Here is a 24,698-nt window from a genome sequence, read left to right on the forward strand (position 1 = left end):
AGGAGTTTGCCCCTCCTTCAATTGGATCACTCCTTCCACCAGCCAACATCACAAACCCTCCTTCTCCTAACATTAAAATGCAGCTCTGCTTCTGCCCCGGTGTGCTAGCGCCTGGGAGCATCTCACCACAGAAACTGCACTGGGTTAGTTTTTCTCCGACACATCAAATCTATCATTTGAACCATTGTTTCATCACAAGGAAAACCCAAATTCCTCACAACTTACTTGGAAATGTTATTGTTTTCACGGATCTTCACGTGGCAGAGAATGTTGGGCAACTTTTGGGTAACTAGAACTTTGATCTGATCCACAGAGCTACACAGCTTTAGGTAACCCAGATATAATCCAGGAGAGAGACGCTGATGACTCCTTTTATGATAAGAGAGAATATCCTGTAGGGTGAAAAATAAAAAAACACATAAACATCTTGAAAAGGCAACCTCAAGGGGCACCTCAGTGGCTCAGTCCCGTAAAGCATCGGACCTTGTCTCAGGTCATGATCTCACAGCTTGTGAATTTGAGCCCCATGTTGGGCTCTGTGCTGACAGCTCAGGGCCTGGGGCCTGCTTCAGATTCTGTGTTTCTCTCTCTGCCCCTCCCCCACTCACGTGTGTGTGTGTGTGTGTGTGTGTGTGTGTGTGTGTGTGTCTGCGTGCACGTGCATGCACATACATGTGCGTTCTCTCTCAAGAATAAACGTTAAAAAAATTTTTTTAAAGGAAATGGCAACCTCAAAACCTTTTCCTTTCTTAGGTGTGCCATGTTATAAATAAAAGGAGCTGTAGCTAAGTCATTAGGATAGAAGCCTTGGAAACCACCGTGGATATTGGAGATATAATTGGTGGTACAGCCAGTCTTACCTTCAGGAGAATTATCCTCCAAGTCAGGTAATTTGTCATTAATATAGTCTGTATGCATCCTATTTCCTAGTTTTCTGGGCTGGGCTAGGTGTGTGGGCTGTGATTGGGAACGGGTAGCTAGAAAACTAGAATTCCTAATTTCTGTCCTTGCAGGGCTTATTGTTTAGCAGTGGGAAAAGAGAAATGTGCAAGTGTAAAAGCTGACGAAGGAGTATATGGAGCCTCATTATTTCAGAATGATTGGTATCTAGAAAAAGCCTATTTTATATGAAATCATTTAAAATAGGACTCACATATTATTTGGTAATAAATTTACAAAATTTATCTTGTATTATTATCACTTAAGTTGTAGTTATAATTATTAATTCATGAGGATGAAGAAAGAATCAAATATTTATTCTTTTCTTGGCTTAATTTTTTAGACTGAAGTGTATGATAGCTGAAATGCTATTTTTCACGTGACTTTCACAATGTGATAATGTCGAGGATATTTTTTGCAAGAATATTTGAAATCTTCATAGTTTTTTCCCCTGGCATTTAAAAAACGTGGATATTCAGGTCATTCTCATAAATTCCTTTTTCATTTTGTGTTCTTCAGTTGTTAACAGGCATGTCACTGCTATATTCTTAATTGTCAAACGCTTTGGCTGTGATTTGATTAGATCTTTACATCATCTTCATCAGCTTCACAAAATTCTGCATCTTTTATAAGATTTTAAGATTCACCTTGTTAATAGATTTGCCTTAAATTTGCATTGTATTTTCACATCATGTTATTCCACAGGCAGTGGAGACTAACTGAAGTTTTTGGTGCAGTAGGAAGTACCAGCCTGGTTAAGCACAGAGGGATTTTTGAGTGCAGTCTCATTTTATATGTGGTCAGCTCTTCAGTGAACTATTTTGGTTGTGACGTTTGCTTTCCTTTACAACTGCAGAAACTCAGATAATGAATAATTAGAGATATGTATAGTAGGTAAGACCTTTTTAAGCATTTGGGCAGTGGTGGAACTGACCCACCGAGTTAGGAGTGGCAAGTCAGGGAAGAATTCCTACTGGCCAGAGTTTAGCTTGTTTTTCAAAGAGAGTAAAAAAGAAGGTTGATTCCTTACCATGAAATGCAGGGAATATTAAAAGGAAGAGAAACCAAACATTTAAACTTGTCCAGAATTTTGTGGAACAGAGGCCTTCCTTGATCTGTGTACTTTGAATGAGTAATCCCTCTTCTGTAGAATTAGCCATCTGCAACATCTAACATACATTGTTGTGGTTTTAAAATTTTTTAAAAAATTTTTGTTTATTTTTGAGAGGGAGAGAGAGCGCGAGTTGGGGAGGGGCATAGAGGGAGGAAGACATAGAATCTGAAGCAGGCTCCAGGTTCTGAGCTGTCAGCACAGAGTCTGATGCGGGGATCAAACTAATGAACTGTGAGATCATGACCTGAGCCGAAGTTGGATGCTTAACCAACTGAGCCTCCCAGGCACCCCTATACTATTGTATATTGTCTCCTCTGTCCCATCCTTTATCAAACATAATTGAGTTCCAGGCACTGCAGGGGACACTGGGGTTTCAGGTGAACATGATGTGATCTTTACTTTTGAGGAGGTTGAGGAAAACAGATGAGTAAACAAATGATCACAGTATTCATATATCAGTTTTATAATAGAAGCAATGGAGGCATATTGAAGAAGGAGTACTTATATTTTTCTTCTTTTATGCTCTTTTCTTGAACCAGACTATGAATTTAATGGCAGGACTGTGTTTTATTTTTTTATTTTTTATTTTTTTTTATTGCTTTGTGTCCATAGTACCCAGTGTTATTTCTGTATATAATAGATACACAGCACATGGAAGTCAGGACAGGTCCCTAAGCCAGAACATAGGAGAAGAGCAGAAGAGGGACAAAATAAGGATGGTCACAATTGGGAGGAAGACATAACTAGCAGGTACAGAAAAGCAAAGGCTAAATAACTTTTATGGTATTTGGCAAAAAAAAAAAAAGACTAGAAAAAATTGGATTTTGTGATCAAGAAGGAAGGAATTTTATTAATATCAAGAGATGGGTTAGGCGGAACTTTTTGATGTCTTTCATCTTTTTAGAAAAGATCACAGGTAAATAGTTGACTGGAGGAAGTTCAGTCAAAGTGAAATTTTGAGAAATGAACAGATAATAAGAGATAAATGAGTGAGAGAAGGAAAAGAGATAAGGGGAAAAATGGAAGTATTCAGATCAGCAGAATTTGATGATATGCACCTTAGGGATACTTGCTATGCCAGCAGATGTGGCCGGCCATAAACCCACAGGTCATTATTTTTGAGAAGTGATGGAAAACTAGAAAAGTCCCCAAAGACTAGAAAAGGGCAAATATGCCTGTCTTTGAAATAGGAATGCGAGAAACACAGGATGACCTTAGTAATTAAAGACCTCCATGGGGCGCCTGGGTGGCTTAGTCGGTTAAGCGTCCGACTTTCGCTTAGGTCATGATCTTGCGGTTCGTGGGTTCGAGCCCCGCGTCGGGCTCTGTGCTGACTGCCAGCTCAGAGCCTGGAGCCTATTTCAGAGTCTGTATCTCCCTCTCTCTCTGACCCTCCCCTGCTCATGCTTTCTCTCTCTCTCTCTCTCCTAGAAATAAATAAAATGAAAAAAGAAAAGACCTCCAACTTATTGATCTTTGGGGAAAATGAGAAAGAACCATCAAATAATCAACTTGCAGTAACCCAGGAAATCTTGAGGCACTACATAGGAGTCGACATAGTTTTGTGAAGGGCAAATTATACAGACAACATTAATTTCTAACAGCAGAAGAACAGGATCCATAGGCCAAGGAGAAGTAATCTGTTTCACTCCTGGAATCCGGGAAAAGTAGAATCTTGACCACATTAGTATAATAAGCTGACTCTCTGGGTTGAAGATTTGTGGATGATGGAGATGGAGTGGGAATGGTAGACATATTGAGTGATGGCCCAATAGGGAGTGGTCCTGAGGGCCCATCTCTTTAGCTTATTTATTGGTATTCTAGACCAAGAAATGAAGAATGTGTGTATCAAAATTGTGGGTCCCAAATTTGTGTGGTTTTGATTTTCTAGAAAATAGTAATAAAGCTTTGAATGATCCTATGCATTGGAAAAATGATTAGGGTTGAAACTTAATAAGAAAATGTGCTTGTAAAGACTCAAACCCAAAAGTACAAATATAGGATGCGTATAAGAGAAAAACATGCGGGGGTGAACACTAACCACAAATAGAATGAGAGCTAGGAACGTACTGTGGTTATGTAAAAACTACCACTATTCTTAGGTGGTATAATTTACTCTTTCATTCATTGTTTTAAAAGATAATTACTGAGCATCTACTATTTGAGCATCTGTTTTCCTGCCTCTATTAGTCATTTATCCTTCATTAGTCAGAATGTTTTTGGGGCCTGATAAATGTATGGGAAGAGAAAGATATTGTCCCATTTGCATAATCTGAGGTACATTAGTAAGCCTCCTAAACCAAATCAAATGCCTGTGGGCTTGCATATTAGCTGATTTAACTTCTAACCTGTATTTCTAGCCTTTACTTCCATTATAGTCTTTTTGTGTCTCTTATATCCAGCCAAAAGGGATTTATTTTTCTTCTTTCCAACATGTCCTAATCACTCTTCTTTGGTTCTCTGTTGGTTCATGAATTCACTCATTCTACCAACTTTTATTGGGCACCTACCATGTGTTAGGTATCATACTAGAATATTAATGACATCAAGATGAATAAGATGTGATCCTTCCTTTCATGGAACTCAAATTTCAGTGTGTGAGAGACATGTAGCAAGTTTTTCTAACTCAGTGTGATAAGGGTTGTATAAGGTCCATTGTCGACCCAAGCGAGGGTTAGAGCTACTTTTCCACCTTCAGCCTCATTTCTTTACCATGCTCTCTATTTAATTTAAATCTCTTCCTTTCCTCCCTTCTCTCTCTCTCCCTAGCTTCTTCCCTCTTTCTCTCTCTCTCCTCCTCTTCTTCCTCCCTCTCTCCTCCTTCCTCCCTATCCTCTCTCCTTCTCTCTTTTTTTCTCCACCTGGTGAACTTAATTTACCCTTCATGGCTTAGCCAAATGTCACCTCTTCTACAACGCCTTCCCTGATATTTCCAGGGAGAATTAATAGCTGCTTTGTCTGTGCTCCCATAGTACACTGTTTGTACTGCTATCAGGCTCTGGTTTAATTCTGCCTTGTATTACCTTGATTTGTTTACAAGTCTGTCTCCCTCCCTTGACTGAACTCCTTGAGAGCAGGGACCTTGACTTATTCATTTGTTTTTCCTATAGCACCTAGAAGAGTTCCTGGCACCTAGTTGGTGCTGAAAAAATGTTTATTAAATATGAAGTGAGAGGCCCAGAGGTAGTGGAGTGTAGAGCTGGGCCTCAGGGAGGGAATATGCTGTGCTGGTTCAGTGGCCAGGAAGAGGGTCTTCCAACCACTCTCCATTGACCAGGTGTCCTAAGAGTTTGTTAGAGGTATGACAGATGCTTTTCCAGTAACCACAGCACTTTAATTTTGTACAGTGGGTGGAAACTGAATTGTCCATGGATAGCAAAGGTCAGAAAATGGTGGCTCAGGTATTTGTGGGCCCCAGATTGTATGGACTGCAAGTAATTTAAATTTTCTAAATTATTTTCTAACTTTAAAAATAAGGACATTTTACTCTCAAATGGAGAAGGCCTGAAGCCATAGGAACCCTTACAGAATCACAGGAGTTTGGGAGGAAAAGGAGACAGAGTCCACTGAGAAAACAACCTTATAGGTGTGTGAGTGAGTGCGAACTGGGGAAGATAAAAACAGGCCAGGACCGGGGACACGGAGGAAGGGTAGGGAGCCCCCTTTGCGGGGATCTGCGGTGAGTCAAGGGGACAGAAAGAGCGGCTGAAACAGCTCAAAGAACTGTCCCTGTCCCTGGAGAAGAGAAAAACCTCGGCTCAGGACAGAGAGTGAACCGGTTCCCAGCTGTGGAGCCGACTTTGAGCTGGATGCCCCAGGTCCCAGGTGGCACCAAGAGAAACTGCTCCTCTGCTTTCCAACTCGATCCCCAGTGGGGAAGCAGCACGGCCTGAAACCGCTCCACTGCTCCTCTGGCTGTAATGGCTCTCAGAAGGACTTGGCCTGCGCGTTTATATTTTGGGCGGTATCAATAAAGTGCTGCAGCCTAAGATCTAGAAAGGAGGCGTGGCTTGGGACATACATAGAGTGCGGCCCACATTGGCTACCCCTGCGGCACAGGGTGATTGGACCCAAAAGAGTGATTTGCAACGCTTGTTTCTAGAAGGGACTGGGGCGCCACCATTTTTCTCCCCACAACCAACCCACCTCCTGGGACTTAAGGGAGCAGCCCTTGGGAAGCAGTGGAGGCTAAAACCTGCCGACACCAAACCACGCCCATCCCCACTACAGAGCTGCTTTTTTTTTTTTTAAATTGGAGCCCGGGGCAAGACCAACATGGATTCACTGCCATGATTAATTCTAGATCAATTCTTTCTATTCAGATATATTTTACCTTGTCTCATACGTATCCCTCCCCTCTGCTGGACAGGGCACTCTGGTCATTGGTTTGCTTAAACAGTCATATTTAATCCATTCTCTAGATGTATATTCTACACCTCCACCGCTACCTTTCTCTCTCTCTCTCTGGAGTAATCAGACTATATAGTTTCGATGAGTAACATTATCTTCGTTTCTTTCACCTTGCCTCTTACCATATTCTCCTCTTTCTCTGAATTAAGCCTCTTAGTCTCTCTGCCTGGTCATCGTCCAATTTTGCTTTCTCCCTGTTTTGTCAGTTCTCTCTTTGTGTATGCTCTTCCATCAGCACTGCATACACCCTGCTCTTTATTTGTAGCTGGGAATTCTGGTTTTATGCTTTTAGACTGTTCTTTGTCTTTGAGGTTTTTTCTTTTTTCTTTTCATTTCCTCTTTTTTATTTTTATTATTGGTTTTTCCTCCTTCATCTTTTTTTCTTTTTTTTTCCTTTTTTTTTCTTTTTCCCTTTCAGTTTGCTTGTTTTGTTAGATTTGTCTGTGTGTTTGTGTGCCTTTGTTTCCTGTGTGTTTGTCTGTTTTCTTTTCTAGGGCTACCTCAAGAAACAAGCCAAAGTACACATGGTGGAAAGTCCCAGATACCACTACGAGCAGGGAAATAAAATAACCAAAGTCTCAACAAGAGAGACCAAGACACCATTCAAAGAACACTTCCTGAATGGACAGGCCCTGGATAGTCAAAGAGCCTTTTTTAATACAGCAGTACTCACAGGTGCAGAGTGCATAACAAGCTTTTAAAACTAACAAGAGACAGAAAGCTAGCCAGAATGACAAAACGGAAGAACTCTCCTCTAAAGAAATTCCAGGAAGAAATGACAGCTAAAGAACTCAAAACAGATATAAGCAACATAACTGAACGAGAATTTAGAACAGTAGTCATAGAATTGATTGCTGGGCTTGAAAAAGGCATGGAAGACATCATAGAAACTATTGCTACAAATTTTTAGCAATTAACAAATAGCAAATTAATTGTTTAGCAATTAGGAAACAATTTAGCAATAGTTATGATGAATTAAAAAATGCTATAAATGAGGTGTATAATAAAATGGAGGCATCCAATGCATGGATTGAAGAGGCAGAGAGGAGAATAGGTGAATTAGAAGACACAATTACAGAAAAAGAGGAAGTCAAGAAAAAGAGAGATAAACTGATCCAGGAACACGAAAGGAGAGTTTGAGAGCTGAGTGATACAATCAAACGAAACAATATCTGGATCATAGAAATTCCAGAAGAGGAAGAAAGAGGGAAAGGCGCTGAAGGAGTCCTTGAACAAATTATAGCAGAGAACGTCCCCAGTCTGTGAAAGGAAACAGACATTGAAATCCAAGAGACACAGAGAACTCCCCTCAGATGAATCGATCTTCTGCACGACATATAGTGAAACTGGCAAAAAATAAAGACAGAATTCTGAAAGCAGCTATGGATAAAAGGGCCCTAACATACGAAGGGAAACCTATCAGAGTGGTGACAGACCTATCTACTGAAACTTGGCAGGCCAGAAAGGAATGTCAGGAAATCTTCAATGTGATGAACAGGAAAAATATTGCAGCCAGGAATCCACTATCCAGCAAGCCTGTCATTCAGAATAGAAGGAGAGATAAAAGTCTTCCCAAATAAACAAAAATTGAAAGAATTCATCACCACTAAACCAGCCCTACAAGAAATCCTGAGGGGGACTCTATGAGGGAAATGTTACAGGGAAAACAAGGTACCAGAGACACCACCACAAGCATGAATCCTACAAAGAACACAATGACTCTTAATCCATATTTTTCAATAACACTGAATGTAAATGGGACTAAATGCTCCAATAAAAAGACATAGGGTAGCAGAATGGATAAAAAAACAAAATCCATCTATTTGCTGTCTACAAGAAACTCATTTTAGACCTGAGGACACCTTCAGGTTGAAAGTAAGGGGATGGAGAAATATCTATCATGCTACTGGAAGTCAAAAGAAAGCTGGAGTAGCTATACTTATATCAGACAAAGAGGACGTTAAAGTAAAGCAGTAACAAGGGATGACGAAGGGCATTATATACTAATTACAGGGTCTATCCATCAGGGAGAGCTAACAATTATAAATGTCTATTCACTGAATACGGGAGCACCCAAATACATAAAACAATCACAAACAGAAACAATTTTATGGACAAGAATGTACTAATAGCAGGGGACCTTAATACTCCACTTAGAGCAATGGCTAGATCAACTAGACAGAAAATCACTAAAGAAACAATGGACTTGAATGACACATTGGACCAGATGTATTTGACAGTATATTTAGAACTCAACATCCTGAGGCCATGGAATTAACTTTCTTCTCAAGTGTGCATGGCACATTCTCCAAGATAGATCACATACTGGGAAATAAAGCAGCCCTCAATAAATATAAAGAATTGAGATCATACCATGCATACTTTCAGATCGCAATGCTATGAAACTTGAAATCAACCACAGGAAGAAGTCCGGAAAACCTCCAAAAACATGGAGGTTAAAGAACATCCTACCTAAGAATGAATGGGCCAATCAGGCAATTAGAGAAGAAATTAAAAAATATATGGAAACAAATGGAAATACAACAATTCAAACGCTATGGGATGCGGCAAAGGCAGTCCTAAGAGGAAAGTACATTGCACTCCAGGCCCATTTTAAGAAATTAGAAAAAGTGCAAATACAAAATCTAACAGAGCACCTAAAGGAACTAGAAGGAGAGCACCAAGAATACCCCAAACCCAGTAGGAGAAGAGAAATAATAAAAATCAGGGCAGAAATAAATAATATAGAATAAAAAAAAAACCAGTTGAACAGATCGATGAAACCAAGAGTTGGTTTTTTGAAAAGATAAACAAAATTGACAATCCTCTAGCCAGGCTTTTCAAAAAGAAAAGAGAGAGCACCCAAATAGACCAAATCATAGCGAAGGACTTATAACAACCAATCCCTCAGAAATACAAGCAATTATCAGGGAATACTATGAAAAATTATGTGCCAACAAATTGGACAACTTAGAAGAAATGGACAAATTCCTAAACACACACTCACTACCAAAATTCACATGGGAAGAGACAGAAAACCTGAATGGACCCATAAGTAGTGAAGAAATTGAATCAGTTATCAAAAATCTCCCAACAAATAAGAGCCCTGGGCCAGATGGCTTCCCTGGGGAATTCTACCAGACATTTAAATCAGAGTTAATACCCATTCNATGGGGAAAAGCTGAGAGCTTTCCCCCTGAAATCAGGAACATGACAGGGATGTCCACTCTCACCACTGTTGTTTAATATAGTGGTGAAAGTCCTAGCATCAGCAATTAGACAACAAAGGGAAGTAAAAGGCATCAGAATTGGCAAAGAAGAAGTCAAACTTTCACTTTTCACAGACGACATGATGCTCTACATAGAAAACCCGACAGACTCCACCAGAAGCCTACTAGGTCTGNTGAAGAGGGCACTTTTTGGGATGAGCACTGGGTGTTATATGGAAACCAACTTGATAATAAACTACTTAAGAAAAAAAAATACGGACATTTTATTCAAAACTAGATTTTCAACTTCTTTTTAAAAATGGGAAAACATTCAACATTGGGACCCCTTTTTCCCACTGCAGTTGGCTGTGGCTGAATGGGCTGTTCTTTACATGGCACAAGGGCCCTCCAGATTATTGTAGTGTCTGTTACTTCCACTTGTTCCTTTTTTTTTAAATTGGGATATAATACACATACTCTAAAATTCACCCTTTTAAAGTGTGCGATTCTGTGTTTTCCTGTGTTCACAAGCTTGTGTGACTGTCAGCACTACCCAATCATTTTCATCACTCCATCACTTGCATTCATTAGCTGTCATGCCCCAGTCCCTCCTCCCTTTGCCTCTAGAACCACTCATCTTCTTTCTGTCTCTGTGGATTTGCATATTCTGGTTATTTCGTATAAAGGGAATCATACAATACATGGCATTTTTTGCCTGGCTTCTTTCACTTAGCATGGTGTTCTCAAGGTTCATCCACTTTCCAAGATGGATCAGGACTTCATTCATTTTTATGACTGAGTAATATTCCATTATATGAATGCCACTTTTGTTATCCATTACACTTGGTTGTTTCTACTCTTTTTCTGCTATGAACACTGATAAACACGTTTTTGTGTGAACTTGTTTCTCATGTGCAGCTCAGTTGACTCATTTTCATCATCTTCCTGATTCCTGTAGTTTTTGATCCCTGTATTAGGGGCTGCTTGGGGGTAGAAAAAGCAGGAATGTATTGAAAAAAAGAAACAACAGAATAGGGCAGAAGAGGTAGTTGGTCCTGGGCATTGTAGGTATGAGAAGACAGGGTGACAGGAATGCTGAAGGAGAAGGAAAGCAGGGTTGGGAGGGGCAGAAGGAAAGCTTCACCACATCCTCTCTAGGTTGATACCTTTTTTTTTCTTTTCTTTTCTTTTCTTTTCTTTTCTTTTCTTTTCTTTTCTTTTCTTTTTTTTTTTTGAAGGATTCAGAGAAAAGGAGGGGGAGGGCATGTAAAGCAGCTGTGTAGAATGGGAAGGGTACCTGACCAGGTGTCAGAAGATTTGGGTCCTAGTTTCACCTATGCTGCTTTTTGGCTACTATGACCCTAAGGAATTATTTCTCTGAAATCCATAGCTTCACCTGTGAATGAGACACAAAGCATACACTCAATCTCACTGGGTTTTCATGAGGATCAAATGATATTATAGATGTGACAAAGTGTTATAACTTGAAAATACAGTGCAGATATGAAAGATGAAGCTTCAAAGAAAAGTTCATCTGTGAAGTTTCTAGTTATTAAGATGACCCTGGAGATGAATGTCTGGGTAACTCACCACCTGAGAGGGGCGTCTCTATTAGAAATACTCTCACTGCCAATCAGTTTGCTCAGAGGGACTCTAACTTGTCCATAGTAACTCCCTTATACGTCCCAGGCAAGTGTGTAAAGGACTTCTCTCTCTCTTCTAGATATGCGAAAGGTCCATAATGAAGGTCTTGGACTTGAGAGGGTCAGGAATTTGAGAGGTTTAGACCCTGGAGCTTCCCTGGGGCCCTAGGGATTAGTAGATTAGTTATGGACCCAGATTTTCTTAAAGCCCTTATTTGTTTTGAAAACCCAATCGCAGACCTTACAGTTTTTTATACAACTTTTTCTTAGTTCTTATGGAAATGTGGAGGGAGCGGTCTAATGCCCTGATGGATGATTGAGCCAGTACCAGGGTCTTGTGGGAAGGTAGGGATGGGAGGAGATGTCCTCGGTTTGTCCTGTGGAGGGCCTAGCATTGTTTGTATTTTTCTGAGTAAAGAAATAATAACAATCACTAACGTTTATCGGGTGCTCACTTTGTGCCACTTTTCTCATGCTTTACATATTAACTCATTTGATCTTCCTTAGAACCCTGTGATGTAGGGTTTCTGGCAGAGGGGGAAATACAAGTTTTGGAAATGAAATATCTTGCCTTAGTCACATTACTAGACAAGGTGGAGTCAGGAAGCATACCCAGTTAGCCACATTCCAAACTGGTACCTCAGTATGTGTTGTGATATAATAGAAAGGAGCCCCAAGTTTCCAATCTGAAGGCCTAGTGGTCATCCCTCTACTGACCATGAGAAAAGAGAGTGGTTTGTGGCCGAGAATTGTGGGAAGTACCCAGCCTGCTTTGGGCAAACACCAAGACTTGTCACTACTTTCCTGTTGAGTTGGTGGGGCCAACTTCTGACATAATTAAAGTCTAGGAGTGACTGAATACCAGCCCTAGTAGTTTTATCCCCCATTTCCTCTCTAGTGTAAGACCTATATGGGAAGGAGGGCAGAGAGAAGTAGGAGGAGAAGGAGAGTGGGGGTGGGTGGGAATGACATCAAGCAGAAATGTGCCAGTCAGCGGGGGTAAATTTTCCACTTGGATCTGTGTGGAAACCTGATCTTGCCTCTATTTTTGGTCTCCTTTTCTAACAACCTTTCGCCAGATTGGAATTTTTCTGCACCTGTAACACATTTTTAATGTAATAAGTCTAGGAGAAACCAGGTATTATATTGTGCTGGGGCCTGTGCTGTGTTTCTAGGAGCAAAGGTAGCCCAGACCCCAGTTTATCCCTATAGGGGATTAGTGTATTAGTCACCCTGTAAAAGCTCAATTTCTTGTGATTTTTAAAAATGTTTCTTTTAGCACTTATAAAGGGTGAAGAGGAGAGCTACGAATGTGTCCATGTTCCCTGCCCCCACCACCTACACACACACACACACACACACACACACACACACACACACACACACACATACCCTCTATCAATTTCATATGAACCCAAATTCCATAAAATCAAAGCCAGAGGTATTGGCTTTGACCAATTAGCTTACCTTTGCTACACTGGACTCCGTTCTGGTTTGGGTTAGTGCAAGGAATGGAAAGGTGAGATTATTCTATCAACCACTCCTTAGTGGGGAATGAAAGTAAGTTAGTGGGGTGGTTGCTTAGCTTTTTAGGGTGATCATGAGCGGCTACTGGCATCAAGGCTTGGGTTTGGCTTGTTTATGTGGGACTGGGCCCTTTCTTTCCCATTACTCCAGACTGGCTGTCTTGTGGATATATGCCAGACTTCAGTTAAGGTAGCTGTTTCTGCCAGCCTTTCTGCCTAACTGGAGAGTACCATCAAATTCATCCCCATGACTGGGTTTAAAAAAGGAAAGAAAGGAAAAGAAAGGCAAGGCAAGGCAAGACAGAAGGAAGAAAGGGAGGGAGGGAGAGAGGGAGGGAAACAGCATGAAGCCCATGCTCATGTAAGAACATGTGAGGACTGTGGTGGTGTGGAGAGAGTGCTGAACTCAGGAGCAGAAGATGTGCTTTGTATCCCAGTTATGCCATCTAGCCTGAGTCTTGATCTAAGCTGCCTGAATTTTGCAGTTTGGTGGCTATTCAGTTCTCAGGTGAGTCTTTCATCCTTTTATTTGATCTTCAATCCCTCATGACTAAAATCCTAACTCCTGCCCCAGAATGTGATGGAATGTAGCAGAAAGAAGCCTGATTCTGGCCAGAAGATCTGGGTTTAAGCTTCAGTCCTGCTATTTTCTAGCTGTATGCCCAGGGGCAAACCTGAGTTTTGTGGGGACTGAAGTGAATACAATTTTTGGTACCTTCTTTAAGGAGAATACAAAATTGTGGATGTGAAGTTGTTAGGATCCAGTGCCCTGGCAGGGGCTAATGCAAGTGAAGAGCTGAATATGCTCATGCTTCATTAGCTTCACTAAACCTGCTTCTTTGTGTGGCCCTATGTCATAGAAGCTCTTTGAGTGAGCCTCAGTTATTTCATTCCTAAAATGGATTTAATCATGCCTGCCTGACCCAGAGGAATATTAGAAGGAACAAATGAGTAAATGTATGTAAGAGTGTTTTTGTTCATAGCGTTTTACACACACACAGACACACACACAGTCTAGAAATATATTATTATTATAGTCGCTTCAGGTGTTGGTTTAATGTTTTGATTATACTACCTGTAGACCCTTACTCAAACATTTGTCTCAGTGTTTCTCATTGGTTTATTGGTCAGGGCCGTTTTCAGAGTGCTCACTATACTTGTGTTGCTTGACCAATTACATATCTGGAGAGTGATAAATAAAAAATAAGCTTCTGAACCTTTCCTATGTGTGGAATACAAACAGTGAAATGCCTCTGGACCCTCTCTACTCCATCACTACATTTGTAAATGGCTCTTAGCATATTTCACTAACACCTCAATAAGTGTGTTTGGAACTTTAAATATACAGTATTAAAAAACTGAAAGACTACATACCTGGATGGTTATCAGTAAAATGTCTAAGGCTGTTGGCTCCTCAGGTGTTGACAAAGACTTCCTCTGGCTTTGTAGCTTTGAGATTTGCATCCATTTGCCATTAAAAAATGAATAGAGCATCTCCACTTCTCTGATGGTGACTATGAGGATGTTTCCATGCCGGTCTTTAATGGGCTCATAGTAAACTCTTCCCAAGTTGTGTGTTCCAAGTAAATTCTAGAAACGAATAGATTTCTGGTAGCTTGGATGATATTGTGCAAACAAAGCAACATAATTAGAACAAAAGACACTGAGGGGCACCTGGGTAGCTCAGTTGGTTAAGCGTCCGACTTCGGCTCAGGTCATGATCTCACGGTTTGTGGGTTCGAGCCCCGCATCGGGCTCTGTGCTGACAGCTAGCTCAGATCCTGGAGCCTGTTTCAGATTCTGTACCTCCCTCTCTCTCTGACCCTCCCCTGCTCACACTGTCTCTCTCTCAGAAAGAAATAAAAAGTTTAAAAAAAAAAAAGACAATGAATAATTATCTGATGTTTCTAAGAAGTTTTTTTTTTTAAGCAAACTTAAAACTAGAGTATGTGGCACCACAGAAAATGGACTTAACAGAAACTCCAAGAAAATCTCTTCACCATAAGCTTGCAAAGATTATAGCAAGAGGCACAAAAATTATGTTTTTTTAAGCATATTCAATATCTGTAAATATCTCTTACCCACATAGACACACCAGCACATAGACCTCAGTTACCAGCACTTGAAGAGAATCCCAGATGTTTTAAAGAAAAATGCCTGATATTTCAAGTATGCCACTTGTGGAGTTTTCAAGAGATCTACAGTAAACTGGTATGAAATGGGGATGTTTAAAATGAAAAAGCGAATTGACAATGCAGTACATTGTACAGGTCCCCAAATGATTGCACATTCCTTTCAAGATACTTTAATTGGGAGATTGGCCTGGTTTGACTTATCTGCATTTCAGGGGTTTCTATTTATTTAAAATTACGTTAAAATTGTTTGTAAGCTAGGTCAACTGAGGCAGACAGTACTTTTAGAAAGGTAGGAAGATGCCACATGAAATGTGGAGGGGCCCAGGAAGATGTTACTAAAATAGAATTTTAAAAATATGCAGGGTTTGAAGATTTCTAACCTAGAACACTGGATGAGGAAGATAAAGTATCCTTTTATTTTGAATATCTGTGATTTTTCAAAAGTATAAATAAATCATCTCAGAGCTCTCAGCTGTTATTTGCGAGCTCAGATAAATGCTGATGACCTGTTTGCAGGAGAGCCAAAGTAGAATTGAAACTTGTAAAAGTGACACAGATGACCTAAAAATGAATGAGCCAGCAGGTCAGTATCTACAGATATGAAAACACTGGAATGTTCCTTCCAGGTAGAGACTGTGTCTTATGTCTTGTCTTTTATTTTTCCTTGTTAGAACTGGACATCTAAGTAAGAAATTTTATAAATAATTATTGACACATAAAAATTCATTTGGTAGGATCATTATTTTTTAAAATAACCTGATCAGTCATATTATTCATTTTAAATAATTGACTTCTAAATCATAGAGAAGGAATTTACTTGGGTATGGCTTTCGGTCTAGTCCTCGGTGTATTACAGTTTTATTTACATACAAGCCATTTACTGCAAAGTAATACTGGCAAATAAACTGGTAAACTGGCTGTCACAAAAAGAAGGCCTGATTTATAGCATATGCCAATTTCTGTGGTGTAAATGCTCCCACTGATGCTAGCCAATTTAAAGCTACCAAGCTACCAAGAGTTGGGTTTTCAAAATTCCTGAACATTTAACAGCTGGCTCTCTTGAGCCAGTACAAGCTGGCGCTAGCACGCTGCTGCTGCTGAGCCTGCAATTATATAGCTGTTGAGTTTCAAGGCAGGCTGCTGTTCATTAACTCTTAGACTCCTGAGGAATTATTTATCCTCTTTGGCCCAGAGTTTCATCATCTAAAATTAGGAGTCCTATGCTAATCCTTACCTTACAGAGTGTCTGGAGGATTAAGTCAAACAATGCTTGAGAAAGTATTTTGTAAACTCCCAAGTTTCATACAAGTCAGGGTGTGGGCTTTCTTTACTGCTGTAATTGGAATCCCACCCTGGCTTACACTTACTCATTTTCAAGACTCCACCAAGGTTTTATTTTTTCTGGGAAGACTTTCCCAAATCTCTTAGAATTTACCATCGCTTCTTTTGTCTCTTATTTCTTCCTACACAAGCTTATATCTTAGTGTGATTCTGGCTTTCCTGCATATTGATGTACATGGCATGAGGTCATGGTTGTTTCATTTCTGTATCTCTGGGTTTCTTGCACAGTGCCTGGCATACTGTAACAGCTCGATAACTCTTTGTTGACTGAATTGATATTGCAAATTATTGTTTATTTTGGACCACAGCTGGTGAGGATTCATTGAATGAGGTAGTCATTTCATTTAAGCAGAGTTATCATCAGTGGTTCGCCATCAGCTTTGGATATGTTGACAAGTAGTTTGAATGAGAAAGCACAAAAGTCTTCCTGAAATTCTTTATTGATATCAAGTTGGGTTGGATGGCTAGCTCTGGGGAGAGCCCAATTTCAAAGCAGAATATCCTTGTGAAAATAAATAAATCTATGTTCTAAGAGGGCAAATTTGGGACTCTTTAGGACCTAAAGGAAAACCAAACCGTCTTAATACCTTTCATGCTCTGCAGTCAAGATTGGGAGATCTGGGAACTCTGAGAATCCTACAAGTTAAAGAGGAATAAAAGCCACCTGATGGTCCACAGGAATGCATCTAGGTTATAACCAGAACAAATCACAGGACTATCAATAAGCCTTAGATAGATGCATACTATTTAGAGACCTTTATTCAGCTTAGGGTGACATGAGAAGTTGAAGGAAATCCAGAGTAGATATGAAGGCCTGGAAAAGGAGAGTAAAATTATGGGGAAGCCTTTATCACCGTCCTTGAAAAATGAAAAAGACCTGGTATTCTTAAGTTGTCACGTGGCTTTTACTCACTAGTACTCATTTCTAAAAGCTATGGAGGGGGGCGCCTGAGTGGCTCAGCCAGTTGAGTATCTAACTTCAGCTCAGGTCATGATCTCACGGTTCGTGGGTTCGAGCCCCGCATCAGGCTCTGTGCTGAATGCTTGGAGCCTGTTTCAGATTCTGTGTCTCCTTCTCTCTCTGCCTCTCCCCCGCTCATGCTCTGTCTTACTCTGTCTCTCAAAAATAATAAATAAATGTTAAAAAAAAAAAAGCTACGGAGGAAGAAAGTTTAATTTAACCCAATCTACCATGTCAGATGATTACTGTATTTTGAGAATAAGTAATTTGGATACCCCTCAATGTAAGAGCAACATATACTCCTGCCTCTTTGGGACGCTGTCATTTTCCTAAGGGTAGGCAAAACTGTGTGGGGTCTTGGCAAATTATAGGTTTTCTTATCTTATTACTATTCTTAATCCATATGCTGACAGATAATTGTCTTTCCTCCTGCTTAGATAATATTAATCAATTAATTACTTTCTTTCAAATAAAACCTAAGACCATTTCTAAATAGGCTCCAAATGATGCAGAATAGACTACTTTTTCTTTTTAAACTATAATGTGGATAATTTCTTCTATTTAAACTTTTTGCTTTTTGTAAATGAACACATAATGAGATGATGAAATATTGGAAAAATGTAGGCTTTAGAGTTATACAGATCTGGATTTGTATCCAGACTCTGCTACTTCCTATTAGTGCAACCTTGGGCAAGTTATTTAACCCTTCTAGGCCGCAGTTTTATCATTTGTTGAATGAATATCAACGATACTGCATTCTTGGACCACCTAGGTGGCTCAGTTGGTTAAGTGTCCAATTCTTGGTTTTGACTCAGGTTGTGGTCTCACAGTTTTGTGAGTTTGAGGCCCGTGTTGGGCTCTGCACTGGCAGTATGGAGCTTGCTTGATTCTCTCTCTCTCTCCCTCTCTCTCTGCCTCTCCCTTATTCACATTGTCTCTGTCTCTCTCAAGTAAATAAGTAAACTCTAAAAAAATAATACTACATTCTCATTAGGGTGTGGTATAGGTTAAGTGAGATATGGTTTGTAAAGCATTTACCACAGTGGCTGGCATATATTCTGTGAAATAAATGAAAGTTGTTTCATGATTATTTTTTATTATTATGTATTAAGGGACTTCACTATAGGGCAGAAATTAGAATATAAGGCACCTGGCGGACAGTGTTTGGTATGCTCTGTGATACAGGTAAGTCACAGGTAAGTCACATTTTCCTGTGGAAATAGGAGGGAGGGTGAAATGGTGAGAAGACCTTTGTGTGCCTTGATAAAATGTCAGAGCCACTCTTGAAAGAATATGAGTCAGGGTCAGAATCTCTTATTGGCTATTCTGGCAGAAGTATGGAGAATGGATTGGAGAGTATTCATACTGGAAGCTAGAGCATAACTTTGGTGGCTTTTGATATAACTGGAATAATCAGTCAGTGGTAGTGATGCTGGAAAGGGGGGACAGTGAAATAAACCAGGGGTAGGACCACAGAATTTATGTATGGCTGATGCCAGTCAAGCTGTTTTTTAAAAGTTTTTATTTATTTATTTATTTGGAGAGAAAGAGAGTATGAACAGGGGAGGGGCAAAGAGAGAGAGGGAGAGAGAGAATCTCAAGCAGGCTCAGCACTCTCAGTGGAGAGCCCAACATGGGGCTCAAACTCATGTACCGCAAGACCATGAGCTGAATGGAGAGCAAGAGTCAGATGCTTAACCAACTGAGCCACCCAGGTGCCCCATGCGTTTTTTGCTTTCCTCATAACATTGTAAAAAATGTTAGATTAACAAAGAGACCTAAAATATTAAGTAGCAATTTCCCCACATTCACTTTTCTTCCTCTTCTGAAATATGTTTTTCTGCCTTGTCACTCCCTCCCCCCTGCCTAAAAATAAAAAGTGATTTCACTATTTTCAGACATTTTCATCCCTAAAGATCAGCAAATAGTTTGGGCAATAGGTCCTACAAAAAGAAAAAAAAAATGACAGTGACTCTGGTTAAATAACCAGGCAACTAGAAATGTGAAGAAGAGAAAGGAATGCATAGCCGTATAGCAGTGCTGTGGCCTTCTGGCCTCTGATGGGCTCTGTAAAGGGTAACTATTTACTGAGTACTATTTACTGTACACTATGCAGGGCTAGCGAATTATTCAGGTGGTAACTATGGCATGCGGTACATTTCTGTGATTTCCTTTTTCTTTCTGGGAAGATAGAGTACCCCAAGTATGATCTTTGGAGTACAGGGATTGGAGAGACAAATGTATTCATTTATCCAACCAGTACTGTTTTAGTAAGGAGGAATGAAAGAGAAAGTGGGGTTAATGCCAGGGGGCTTTTCAACTTGGTGGTGGAAAAAGAATTCCCATTTATTTTTTCTTAATGAATTATACAGTGAAGTCCTCACCTGATATGGGGATGGAGATTATAGGGAAGGGAGAGGGGTGCAAGAGAAAGCATGTTTTAAATAGTTGCCTTATAGTTGGGGAAAGTGAAATTAGTAGAGAAACAGAATATGAGCACAGAATTGCAGCGATGAATTTAATAATAAAAAAAAAGTCAGACCCCTTTTATGGTGACTTTTATGCAGCAATGTGCAAGTACTCCAGGACATGTTGGATTCATCCAGGCTTGGATTTTTCCAAATAAATAATATGGGGTGGCGGGGAGACAGTGACCAGAAATTTAGAATATTTTGAAGGGAATAATTAGGATGGGCCAAGGAATCTAAGCTGGACAAAAAGAAAATGATATCAGAAGAGAGTTGATAAATTATGATATATATTTATATATCGGGGGCTAAGGAAATCCAAAAGCTATTTCAATGAGACTAGCTGAGTAGGGGCACACTGATCATCATGGCTTCTCTCTAGCCCTTCAGCATCTAGCTGCATTGGCTGTGATGGCCATACCCTTCTCATGTTGCTAATATCAGATGAACGTGTTCTAGGAATAAACAACCTATTTGAAAAGTTGTTCACTCTGTGATCCAAGCATGTCTGGGCTCTATGGTGGGTTAATAGAGAGCCCATTGAAGTGTCTGAGTCTCCTGAGAAAGAATTTAACTGATACCAAGGAGCCTCTTGGCAATGAACTTTCTCTTAAGGAAAGAACAGTTTCGTCAGGTACAGTGGTTTGTTCCAACTCAAGCTGGTCAGTGATGAAAGGAAGGGTAGTTTTTTTTTTAAGGTCTTTATTTTTTTTTAATGTTTCTTTTTGAGAGAGAGATACAGAGTGTGAGTGAGGGAGGGGCAGAGAGAGACAGAGACACAGAATCTGAAGCAGGCTCCAGGCTCTGCAGAGAGCCTGATGTGGAGCTCGAACTCATGAGCTGAGAGATCATGACCTGAGCCAAAGTCGGACACCACTCAGGCGCCCCAGGAAGGGGAGCTTTGAATTCAGTACAGTCATCATGGCCCAGCTCCAAGAACTTCCCTTTGAGTTGAAGAAGATTTTGAAGTCAAGTGCATTGAAATTGAGAACACTGTTTGCTAAAATCTCTGACTTTGCTGAACACACAAGACAGTAACTTGCCTATGCAATGGAGTATACCACAGAAGGAGTAAGAGCTGCCTTTCAGAATTATAATAGCAACACAATAATTATTACTATTTCAGGTGGCTGAATTGTTATTATTGTATGGGTCAAGAAATGAAGTTCCTGTAATTGCTGGTGGAGGTGGAGCCACAAAAATATTTTTTTGTTGTTATGATCCTATTTTTATGCCTTGGCTGGTATGTCCTGACCAAACACAGCTAACATAGATTCCTGTTATGTGTATTTCTGGGGTTTATGTAACTGACAGCTTCATAGGGAAATACCATCATCACTAATAAAGGCCCAGCGATCTTTTAAAGACTCCAGTTCCATGTAGCTAAGAATCACAAATTCAGCTAATACCAGAAAACAATGAAAGGAAAAGCCAGAAGAACTTGGTTAAAATTCAGTATACTTTCTAGGAGAGGCTCAGTAGCCTACAGATATTCGTGCGGTGCTTGGGAACCTGATCTGATTGGGTTAATAATCTGGAAGGATAACTCAATACAGGATTAAAGTTAAGCCTCTCAGATTTTTCTTTCTTTCTTCTTCTCCTTTTTTTTAAAGTAAGCAAAAATGTATGCAAATTCCTGTGCTATAGCAGAAGATCAAGCCAAGAAACTCCTCAAAATATCTGCTGGTCTCTTTTTCCATCTCTGTGCACTAACAGATGCAAGGGTGCCAGAGCTGCATGAGTTTGTCAGGGGATCCAGTCAAACTCCTCTTATTTGGCAAGTGATAAAACTGAGGCCCAGAAAGGAGAAATGATTAATATCAAATCCAGAAGTCAAGGCTCACCTTTTGTTTCGGGGGGGGGGTGTCACTCCTAGACTCTTCAAGAGAGACCCTTGTTCCTTGTCCAGAAAATTGCAAAAGGCACAGATTCCGTATGTGAGCAGATGTGCATTTCAAATACCCCAGAAGCCTTCACACGCTTAGGGATCTGGAAGAAAAAGGGGCCCATCCTTTTCCTTTCCAGGTGGGCCTGGTAACTCAACTGACTGAGTTTTTCTAAGATTTCTTTAGAATATGAGTTGAAACCTGGCCTCTCACCTGTAGCTGGGCTGTTGCTGCGAGCATCTTCTGCCGAGTTTGCAGCACTGTGGATGAGGACATGGAGATAGGTATGCTTTGCCTCAACCACCTTATATCTTCCCACATACAAGACAGCTGCAAAAGAAGTCATGAGGTCATATCATCATCCAAGCCAGTACATGATTTAGGTTGTGGCATCAAAGCAAAAAGCAGGGAAAAGGAAACCTGACCCCTGATGTTTGTTCTCCAGTCCATTTTCAGATACATGCAAAACAACTTTTTGATCTCTGTCCAATTGGAAAAAGATCTGAATGTTAATGAAATAGTCAGATCCACAGTTTAGTCTTTGCCAAATGATCCCATAACTCAGAATAGTGGAGACACAATCTGACAGAATGCAAGCTTCTTTGCTTTGAAAATGTACTGTAGATGCTACTTTGGCATTTTTTTATGGCATAGGGCATATCAGGGCAGAAAGAAGACCTTTGAGATAATTTCCTCCCACCCCAATACTTTGATCATTGGAGACTCCCCAACAAAGTTTGCAGAGATTTGTGCACAGAAACATTGGTGCAAAATGAAATCAGAACTCAGTATACCTTTGTGAACCACAGAAAATCCTGTGTAATGGAACTGGTGTGAGAGTCATCAATTTCAACAATTGGTATTTGATCTTCATTGGTGACTAACATATTGTCTTTGTAATAAAATATAACAGCTATGTAGAGTCCCCTAAAAGGAAAAATCAAAATAAAAAATTGTCTTCAAGTGTCTCCTCTACCAAGCTTGAATCATGGAAAAACATACTTTTGGATGTGATAAAAGATCATTTAACTGTGAGCACAGTCTTGTTAAGTATCATATGTTCACAGACTAGTACTCAGAGAAATTACTATCTTGCGCAAATTCTCGGGAGAAAAGTGAATCTCATACTCTTTTTAATAACAAAGAGGAAATTTCTACCGAGTTTCTACTTAGAACCCAAACCAGCTGATTCCTGAGAAGGTAAGAGTTCCTGGAAAAGCTGCATAGGACCCACCGTTTTAAGGTCTTCACAAACTTATTTGAGGAATGGAATAGGTGTTTCAGGCTCCTTGAGACTGACTGCTTGCGGCCCGTGGTTTGTAATTTTGAAGTTTCTGAAACACCGAAAAGAAAAATACAGTATAAATTCCATTGGCAGGGTAACACTCCCAGTACCTTCTTCCCACCTTCCTGCCTTCCTCTTCCCTGTCTCCTCAATATTGCTTACCCTCAGTTTCATGTAGGGATTCAACTCATTCATTCTTACAAAAAGCTCTTATATCTTAAGTTGCCAGTGGTTAACTCAATTAATGATCAGCCCCTCAAAAATGTTGGAGAGAGTAACATTTATAACTCTAGGTGAACCGCTTAGGCATTTTGCTTATATTTTCCACATGAGCAATTGATTATAATGTGGGATAAAAAAAAATGGAATCAAATCCTTTGCCCTCCTCCCATTGCCTTTAATATTCACACATTTCTCAATGCTGGCAAAGCTTTTATTAGTTCACACATTTTGTTACTTTTTTTCACTAAACAATATAGGCACATTATAGAAAGTCTGGAGAATAGATTAAAAAGAACAAAACTCTACCCATATCATCTTGCCATTTTAGTACAATGACTACTAGCATTCTGGGGCAATTTTTTCCAGTGTATATATTGACTTACAAAACTAGTTGTAGGGCATAGGTTGTGATTATCATCATGACTATTCAGAAGAAGAAACTGAGACTAAGAGGTTAAGATGGATTGCCCAAGATGAAAAAAGCCAGTACCCAGAAAAACTGAGATGTAAATTTACTGAACAAATATTTATTAGTACACTACTATGTACAAGGTTCTGTGACTACATTGGTGAGCAAATCATCCATTGCTTCTGGTCATCCCTTCTACTTAGAACCTGGAGATTTCACTGATATAACTTGCAGACTTCTCCTAATAGTCTTCACAAATAGTACTCCATGCAGCTGAGCTAAATGATCACTGATTCAGTTCTCATGTTTTGTGTAGTGAAGGGAAGTTGAGGTTGTTGGGGTCATCACCAAACATCAGACAGACAGGGCACTGGGTTGAGAACATCATTTACATCACTGCTGTTAGGCATGGAAACCTGGGTGGATGGCCCATGGCTGAGGCCCAGCGTGGCTCTGCCTATGGTCCTGTAGGAGCAGTTGGGAATAAGTGGGCTGACATAAGCATTCATGCCAGCTTCAAGCTAGTACTGGTAATGGTTATTTCTGGCAGAACAAAGGAAAACATTTTTTTCCTGACTTGAACATGAATATGGCTGGTCATATCATTCTCGAAAACGATGCTGCTGGGACTTCTGTTATAGGCAGCATATTGAACACACTCATTACAAACTACTCTCCCAAAATCTCACTAAAACCGGAGTAAAGATATAAAAAAAAGGAAACTACATAAATCTATAAAGACAAAGAGATGGAAAAGGAAACAAAAGCAAGTGAACTTCGGTATCTGGAAAACAGATGAACAGATGGATTTAGCAGATTTGAGAAAGATGAATCCTAAGCCAGCAGTGGAGGAGGCTGAGAAATAACCTGATTCACCCCTTGGATACCACATACTGCTGGAAGTTGGGGGTGAGTGTGGAGCTAAAATCAGAGGGATTTGTTGAAGTCTGTTTAAAATGCAATTGGACTTCTAGATCTCCTCTAACCTGCATAGCTGGACAAATACCCCTTCCCCACTCTAGAAAAAAGCTAGTGGCTTATTCTCTGAAAAGCATAAAATTGGGTTTCTAGAGTGGGAGACATGGGGTACAGTTAAAAATGGGGACAGTAGTACTATGCCCAAAACAGGTGGATAAATGAACATTTCCAT

At 40.0% G+C, this 24,698-nt stretch overlaps 1 protein-coding gene and 1 long non-coding RNA gene across 3 annotated transcripts in view; one reads left to right on the forward strand and one right to left on the reverse strand.

Moving 5' to 3' along the window:
• Positions 1–24,698, reverse strand: part of ANKFN1 (ankyrin repeat and fibronectin type III domain containing 1) — a 459,719-nt gene that overhangs the window by 35,600 nt on the left and 399,421 nt on the right. For both annotated transcript variants that reach the window (XM_077762871.1, XM_077762870.1), the window contains exons 13-17: positions 22,867–22,966; positions 22,427–22,559; positions 21,846–21,962; positions 14,216–14,431; positions 226–392 (exon numbers count right to left, since the gene is read on the reverse strand). In XM_077762871.1, the coding sequence (XP_077618997.1) occupies positions 226–392; positions 14,216–14,431; positions 21,846–21,962; positions 22,427–22,559; positions 22,867–22,966 (733 nt within the window). The remainder of the gene's footprint in view (positions 1–225; positions 393–14,215; positions 14,432–21,845; positions 21,963–22,426; positions 22,560–22,866; positions 22,967–24,698) is intronic.
• LOC144230578 (uncharacterized) lies at positions 775–3,974 on the forward strand. The gene is made up of 2 exons (XR_013334801.1): positions 775–887; positions 3,485–3,974. It is a non-coding gene; the product is annotated as an uncharacterized LOC144230578 (long non-coding RNA).

Source organism: Crocuta crocuta, unplaced genomic scaffold, assembly GCF_008692635.1.
Source record: "Crocuta crocuta isolate KB4526 unplaced genomic scaffold, BGI_CrCroc_1.0 scaffold144, whole genome shotgun sequence".
NCBI classification, from domain to species: domain Eukaryota; kingdom Metazoa; phylum Chordata; class Mammalia; order Carnivora; family Hyaenidae; genus Crocuta; species Crocuta crocuta.